This window comes from Didymella exigua (assembly GCF_010094145.1).
Source record: "Didymella exigua CBS 183.55 unplaced genomic scaffold M421scaffold_58, whole genome shotgun sequence".
Lineage (NCBI taxonomy): Eukaryota > Fungi > Ascomycota > Dothideomycetes > Pleosporales > Didymellaceae > Didymella > Didymella exigua.
The window spans coordinates 13,938-21,729 of NW_022984832.1; the positions used below are offsets into that span (position 1 = coordinate 13,938).

Consider the following 7,792-nt stretch of genomic DNA (forward strand, 5'->3'; position numbering starts at 1 on the left):
AGCGTTGTTACACTTCTTGTCAAAATGTGATTTTGTTTAGCTAATTAGAGAGCCTCTAGAAAGGTACCTTAAAGGCAGCAGCAGCGCTCTGTACGCTCTTAAATTGTCCTAAGGTATAGGCCTAAAGTGCAAGAATAATTCTACCTTCTTGCTAAGTTAATATCTACTTGCGTTGTTGTTGCATATTGTGTTGTATAGAAAAGTTGTAGTGCTAAGAAAAAGTGTCCAGCTTGGTGGTGTGTCCAGCTCAGCGGTGCTTTACGTTAGTGTTGCGTAATACTTTGTTACAAAAAGTTATTAATGTTGTTAGTCTTAGGATTCCTGTGCGCGTTAACCCACCCCTCTAGTTAATAACTACACATCTAGAACCAGCTTCTGCAGTCCACCTCCTTCATTGTACGCTCTATTGTTTATTCTAGGAAGTAATTAAAGCTGTTAAAGATGTCTTGCTTAGCAGAGTGTCTTTTAATCTTACTTTTTAGCTACTTAAAGCTCTTCTTGATGGGGTTGTAGTAGACTGGCGGATGGGTACCATGTACCTAGGGTAGGGTATAGGTAGGGTATAGGTCGCACGGACGTAGGTATAGGTAGGGTAGGGTCGCACGGACCATAGGTATAGGTAGGGTAGGGTTGCACGGACCATAGGTAGGGTAGGGTAGCACGTGACTGGGTATAGGTATAGGTAGGGTAGCACGTGCTAGGTATAGGTTTGGTTTGGGTATATTACTAACCTAGTTTGTATACAACTAACCCTAGGTTGTACTAGTAGATTCTTTCGCATACACAATACTTAGAAGAAAAAGCATCTATAATTTATTATCACAGTCTATTATCACATACTTATGCTCTAAAGTATACAATAGTACAAAGTCTAGAGTAGTAACCTAGATTTTGCTAATAACTACCCATTCCTAGACCCTACCTAGCTACCCTACCTATACCTATACCTAGTCACGTGCTACCCTACCTATACCTATACCCAGTCACGTGCTACCCTACCCAAACCGTTTGGGTAGGGTACCTCATGTACCCTACCTAGTTCCTACCCATAAATCACGTGACTATACCTATACCCTACCCTACCCTACCCATCCGCCAGCCTAGGTTGTAGTTAGGTGAGTATAGCGGCAAATACTCCGGCTGCACCTTGTACATAGCACAAAGCTCACAAAGCTGAGGTGATTGATGAATTAACGCGTTGTTAAGTACAATTACTAAGTAACCTGGCGTAGTGTATGGCAGAACAGAGGTTGCCATAAAGTCCTCCATGAGCTTAGAGGTAATCACACCTTAAAAAATAGCGTAGCTAAGGTACCCGTTGCAAGTCATCACTGGCAGAATTAACATCGCTTACTCCGTCTTATGCTGTACGAGAGCTTGACTGGAGTATTAACACGACTCCAGCCATACTTGCGATCGCCAGTACGCTCATTGCAAGCACTCTCATCAATAGCGATGATCTGTTCTGCTCTACATTCCGCCATACGAGCTCTGTACACCCGACGGAGAGGCTCACTTTGCTCCCTTGCACGCTTTGTGGCCAGCTTTCTTGAGTAGTTGAGCTTCTCCAACGCCCGCCACACAGTGGATATATGGCGCTCTACATCAAACTCCTCATACAGAAACTGCTGCATCTCTTCAAGATAAGCGCTGGGTCTATCAGCGAGGTACTCCGCGAGTCCTTCCAGCTGAGCTTGCCGGAGTAGAGGCGGGCGGCCGAGCCTGACGGTGGGTGGAGGATAGCACTGTCCCCAGTACTCCAAGCTCAATCGCAACTTCGCTACAGTCTCGCGATGCACACCAGAAGCGATAGCAACGTGAGTATTATTCTGAGAAGCAGCAATATGCTCCATCACCGATTGCTGCAAAGTGGGTGGCAGCCGCTTTCCGTTACGGTCGTTGTTGACCATTGTAGGTGGCCAATCGTGCTTCAACAACACCAAATGAACGTCGTGAGAGTTGCGATATAGCTTCGAGAATCCTATCGCAATAAAAAGAGGTCTTACAGAGATGCGCACGCATTAGTTTGCTATATAAATTGGCCTATATGTGATGTGGTTGAGATTTCCAGCGACCCCTCGTCAAATCACGTGGTGTCGATGGTACTTCGAAAACCGTTATATCTCAGATGTACTCAAAGCCCACTATCCGAACATCGAAAGGCTAGCGTCGGATTTTTTGACCTCCGTAAAAGATCCATGGACACGCGCCAACACGTATATCCCTCTATGTTGCCTTACCTGCATGTCTAGACTTCAGCTACAATATCAAAAACAGTTACAGTTTTGGAAGTCAGCTCAGAACCTGCATTCAAGGGTCGCGTGATGTCAGACCACAACAGCATACATCAGGCTGATTGGAACGCCACCAAGGCAAGTCAGTCTTCCAAATCTTCGCCTTACGCAATGGGGTGAGTTGACATAAGCAGAGGCATGCAGGCTGACGGGTGTGTGACGACAGAGTAGGTTTTGCATACTCAACTCGTAATGCAGTGCTAGTACGTGAAAAAATGTGATGTCGTGGCTTCTCCTTATTGGAGGACAATAGTCTGTAGAGTCTTGCGATATACCCCAGCAGCTTCAGAATCCATGTTCCCCCACCGTAGCCAAAGGGGATACCGAAAGGTCTAAGCACCTCTCTTAAGCTGAAATTAGATAATATAGCTCAAACGCGCCGTTTGCAGAGATTCTATAGGGTGGAGATACTAGCTCAATATAAAGACACGCTTATTTAACGCTTCTAGATTGTTTCTGGTATTCTGCAGAGCACTGGCGTTGAAAACAAGGTCGAGCTGAGCAAGCTCAGACAGTAAATTTGCTATATTTAAAGAACAGCATTGTCCTTAAAAGTTGTTCTTCCCCTACGCTGATAAAACTTCGAATACTCCATCTTTGCAGATATATTTTGCTTTCAAATCCAGGATGAGCGATGCGCATCCACCCACGTTCCCCTTTGCTCGCCCCCAGGCTTGGGAACCACCAGCCCAGTATAAACAGCTACGAATGCTAAATCCTGTCTCGCGAGTTGAGCTTTGGGATGGCAGCCTTCCATGGCTAGTAGTGAATCACAAGGATGTGGTCAGCGTGCTGACTGACGACCGGCTGTCAAAGGAGCGCACTCGCCCTGGCTTCCCAGAGATGAGCCCAGGTGGTAAAGAGGCAGGGAAGAATAGGCCGACTTTCGTAGATATGGATCCACCAGCGCACATGCGACAGCGTAGAATGATTGAGCCATTGTTCATCTGGAGTGCGGTGGAAAGACTACGCCCATACATCCAACAGACAGTCACAAACCTGTTGGATAAGATGATTGGAGAGGGTTGTGAGAGACCAGTTAACTTTGTGGAGAGTTTTGCTTTGCCTGTTCCCTCCCACGTACGATATTTTGTGTTCACTCGTTGGTATGCTTGCTTACCAACATAGATCATCTACAGCATTCTTGGGATACCCTTCAGCGACCTCGAATTTCTTACCGCACAATCTGCAGTACGCAGTAACGGAAGCTCGACTGCTACTGAAGCCACGAAGGCCAATCAGTAAGTATCTGTAACACGGTTCATCGTAGCACGGTGTGCTACAAAAGCTGATGCTGGGGACTAGGACGCTGCTCGATTATTTGAGCAAGCTGGTCGAAAAACGTTCTAATGCGCCCGCCGAAGATCTGATCAGCAAGCTAGCGGTTGAGCAGGTCAAACCTGGTCATATCGAACACTCCGACGCCGTTGCCATTGCATTTCTCATGTTGATCGCCGGAAACGCCACTATGATCAACATGATCAGCCTTGTGAGTCGTCAATTCGCACCCCGTATATAACAAAGCCATTGACAAAAAAAGGGCATAGTCACTCTGCTCAAATACCCGTCCCAGCTTCAAAAGCTCAAGTGCGATCTCTCGCTGACACCGGCTTTTGTATCCGAGCTGTGTCGGTACCACACCGGATCCGCCATGGCAACCCGTCGCGTTGCGAAAGTCGACGTCGAGATTGCAGGCCGCAAGATCAGAGCCGGTGAAGGCATAATCGCTGCAACGCAGTCTGCCAGCCGAGATGAAGCCGTATTTTCGGATCCTGAGACATTCGACATCTTGCGCTTCGTGGAGAAGGAGCAAGGCGGGCGAGGAGAAGACTGGTATCAGGCGATGGGCTATGGGTACGGAGAGCATCGATGTGTTGCTGAGCCTCTGGCTAGAGGAGAGCTCGAAATTGTCTTTGGTAAGTCCTCGAGACACAAATGTTCAGCCGAGATAGCGACCTGATCTGTATTCCTCCCTAGCCACCCTGGTCCAGAGACTGCCAAACCTGCAACTCGCGGTGCCGTTTTCAGAGATCAAATGGACAGCGCCGAGAGCTGATATCGGTATTACGGAATTGCCTGTTACCTGGTAGACCCAGTTGCTGCCTTCATGCGGCGAAAATAGCTGGTAGTCAGTAGATTCATAAATCAATTGCTGCTGGCAAAACAACCCTGAGACGCTCACAGAACTCTTTGCAGCTCAAACTTCAGCTTCCATTGCTTCTGCATCAAGTAGTGTACTATCACTCTTCCAAAACTCGTACCGCTATGCAGAAGAGAGCCAGACGTGATCTTAGTATGGTGGTTCCTTGTCTCACCATAGTCGTTTACTCAAGAGTTCTTTTTAAGACACTGTGTGCTTGACAGACTAGTTACAGAGACCTGTAATACCTGTGCAAGCTTGTGCAGCTGCTGTTGACTGTTGACTGTTAAGTCGATTAAGACAAAATACGGGCAGCCCCGATCTCACGCGTGCAAAGAACACAGCGCTTTCGCGGCAATCTGACATGCCTATATCTCTCATGTTTGCCAATCACCCAAAATTAGCGCGACTTTTTTGTGGCATGCCTCCAGTCACACCGCATCAGGTCGTGAATACAAGGAATGGGGAAGCCACCATAGCGATCTCTAGCTGAGTCTCTTCAACTACTTGCAAGTTCCCTCAACGCATACATAAAAATAGGCATCTTATCCTCACTGAAATCAACCATTAAATCGTTCAGCAGAAACTGTGCTACATACTACACGAAATACCTTATCAATCTTTACAGCCAGGTAATATGGCCCACCTCAGCAATATCTTCCAACATTTTGCATTCGCCCATCCGAATAGCGTTTCCTCCTCACCTGATGCGGAATGATTTCGGCAGGAGAACCGGAAGCGGGTCAGCGAAGCAGCCCTGAGCGCATGATGACGAAACTCTGGCTCAATGAGCGAAGGACCAGGTTCTATATGCGAAATTTCTAATTTCCGATTGCTATGGACATATATGCTATCCAAGTAAGACTCAGGCAGGGGCTTCAAAGGGTTTTTGTGCCAAAGGTGGATGCTGCGACTTTTCAGACAAACCAGATCAAGATCGAGGAAATATAGTCTTGAGGAAAGCTATTTCTAGGGCATACAGGGAGCCTGGAGTAATTTCTGTGAGCCGATGAAACAACACGAATCCAATGGACTCTATTGGCATTTTCGAAAAACATATCTGTCATGCATGCATACACTGTGACCACGTACAGCTACTAGCTTCGGACCCTTAGCGTTGGTGGAAAGAATGTGGGTCGTTTCACATCTTATTACTTCTCTCACAATCAACAGCTCACAGCTTCGAGCTTGGTTTCGTTTATTTGCGGAACTTCTCGACGGCCATCTGATCCTCATTGAAGCAGAAGCGAAACGCAGACTCATCGTTGATGTAGGTCTTTCTCTCGATATTGAGTCACTTGGTACTGGAAGCATCAGGCTTCTTAGGGACGGAGCAGGTGGAATTATAGTTACTCGAGCAAAATGCGCTGAAGAAACTTGTTACCGAACGTCCGAACTCCCTGGAACAAGCAGACTCACAGGAATAGTGAAGTAATCACAGCCAGCCAGCTCAGTGATTTTACCAATGCTTCGAAAAGAGGTACCCAAAACGATGGTCTTACATCCAAACTTTTTGTGGTAGCTGAAGATTCTGTCCACACTTACAACACTAGGATCCTTGCTGTTGCTGTAGTCTCTACTGGTCGTGGCCTTATACCAGTCAAGGATGCGGCCTAGGAACGGTGAGATAAGGAAAGCACCAGCTTTGGCACCAGCAATGGCCTGAACCTGCAAGAACTGTTATATTTACATTGACCCCGAGGTTGTAAGGTAGAATATTAGTGTGGTCTTGGCAGAGTGATTGGCTCGCCCGTGTGATCGGCTCGCTGATCTTATCTCCTCTGGACCCCGCCTCTCTGTTGATCACCAGCTGAATTATTGTATTGTTAATCCTGGATCGCTCGGATCCCCCTCTTTTACATGCTTGGTGACCTCAATCTGGCGCGGTGCTGATCACTAAGCTTACAGTAGTCAGTGGACCCCTGCCTCGTTTGGTGAACCCGGCTGAGAGCGCCGAGTGATGTCTTTGTTTCGCCCTGTGGTATTTAGCGACTCTGGTGCTCGCCGCTACTTCGGATCAACGCTGCCGCCAATCCGTATTCATATCCTCTCCTTCGCGGCCTCTAGAAGCGCTACGTGTGCCTCCCGTATCCGATCGCATGTGTACATGCATACGATTGACTAGCGATGTTTATTATGGTCTGGTCGTTGCGCACAATAACAGCCTGATCACATTACATACAATATCACATGCTGATGCGAGTCACGGAGCTTACTTCTACTCGGTTTGCTGATGAATACGAGACTTTGACGGTACCTTCCGAGGGGGTCCACAAGTGCGTACTTTAATTGCAATTGACGTTCGCCACGTCATCACTGCTCTTGGTCTCGACAATTGACGTTCGCCATGTCATCACTGCCCTTGGTCTCGACCTCATCATCCTGCACACGACCTGGGGACTTTGCCCCATTCGCTGGTATCTAACTCAGCATTATCTGACATCAAGTGGGAATGCGATGCCTCTCTGAACTGCAGATAGTTACGTCAGGTGGCGAAAATTTACGAAGAAGCGCAGCCAGGGAGGGAGGGTTCAGGACAAAGTGAGAATTGCCATTCGCTCTCTATGTACACACCAAGCATTGCCATGCTTACACAAAGTATCTACAAAGGAAAGTAAGAAGGTAGAATTGATTCAATGAATCAAGGACCAAAGTCATAATAGCAGACTATCAGGAGGTATTTTGACATCCAATTTCAACCAACTCCGAAGTGTTCAAGTCAGGTGTCCGTCGCTCGTAGCCAAATTGCTTAGTATGCGTAGCCGGAACCGTAGGCTGTGGTGGGCACAGGTGTGGGCTTGCTGCTGGACTCAGGGGAGTATGGAACGTAGCCGGCCGGAGTGCTCGATGAGGGCTTGGGGGAAGAGCTGGCGACCGGGACAGCAGGGATAGAGGGCGTGTTCGCAGGGTACGACTTGACAGAGGTTGTGGGGTAAGGGGCCGGGACGGAATGAGAATAGACGATGGACGAGCCGGCGCTGGGCTTGGGACCGGTGGGAGGACCCTGAGACTTGGAAGCAGAGGGGGTCGGGCAGCTGCCGGGATGAGCGGGGTTGCATCCTCCGGGAATGGAAGTGGTGATAGGAACAGTGGGAGTCGACATGGCGCTGTGGGGGATGGTCACTGTGTAGGTCTGGGGCTTGTGGCCCTCAGTGATGGTGATCACCGTGGTAGTGTAGGAGGCGGGAGTGACGGGAGTGTATTGGGGAACGTCAACACCGACAGTGAGAGTCTTGGTGACAGTAACAGGTGCAGGGCAGGAATCCTGGCTGGGGACAGGAGTGTACTGAGGAATGCCGACGGCCACGGAAGGCTTGTTGCCCTGGACAGGGACAGGAGTGTACTGAGGAATACCGAC

The 7,792-nt window shown here is 48.4% G+C and overlaps 2 protein-coding genes across 2 annotated transcripts in view; one reads left to right on the forward strand and one right to left on the reverse strand.

The window, feature by feature from the left end:
- Positions 1–2,857: 2,857 nt before the first annotated feature.
- M421DRAFT_426369 (cytochrome P450) lies at positions 2,858–4,501 on the forward strand. Its single transcript, XM_033594366.1, has 5 exons — positions 2,858–3,374; positions 3,423–3,535; positions 3,600–3,783; positions 3,835–4,210; positions 4,272–4,501. The coding sequence occupies exons 1-5, from the start codon at positions 2,922–2,924 to the stop codon at positions 4,382–4,384; spliced, it is 1,239 nt and encodes a 412-aa protein (XP_033443133.1). The 5' UTR covers positions 2,858–2,921; the 3' UTR covers positions 4,385–4,501.
- A 2,298-nt stretch (positions 4,502–6,799) lies between these two features.
- M421DRAFT_336131 (uncharacterized protein) overlaps positions 6,800–7,792 on the reverse strand; it is a 2,417-nt gene continuing 1,424 nt past the window's right edge. The window contains exon 2 of the mRNA XM_033589422.1: positions 6,800–7,792. Coding sequence (XP_033443134.1) covers positions 7,184–7,792 — 609 coding nt within the window. The 3' untranslated portion in view covers positions 6,800–7,183.

Bases quoted from the DNA above. Each gene is read 5' to 3' on its own strand.
- M421DRAFT_426369 (XM_033594366.1), top strand. From the start codon at position 2,922: ATGAGCGATGCGCATCCACCCACGTTCCCCTTTGCTCGCCCCCAGGCT. The intron at 3,375-3,422 runs GTACGATATTTT...TTACCAACATAG, and splicing joins CTTTGCCTGTTCCCTCCCAC to ATCATCTACAGCATTCTTGG. The intron at 3,536-3,599 runs GTAAGTATCTGT...GCTGGGGACTAG, and splicing joins GAAGCCACGAAGGCCAATCA to GACGCTGCTCGATTATTTGA.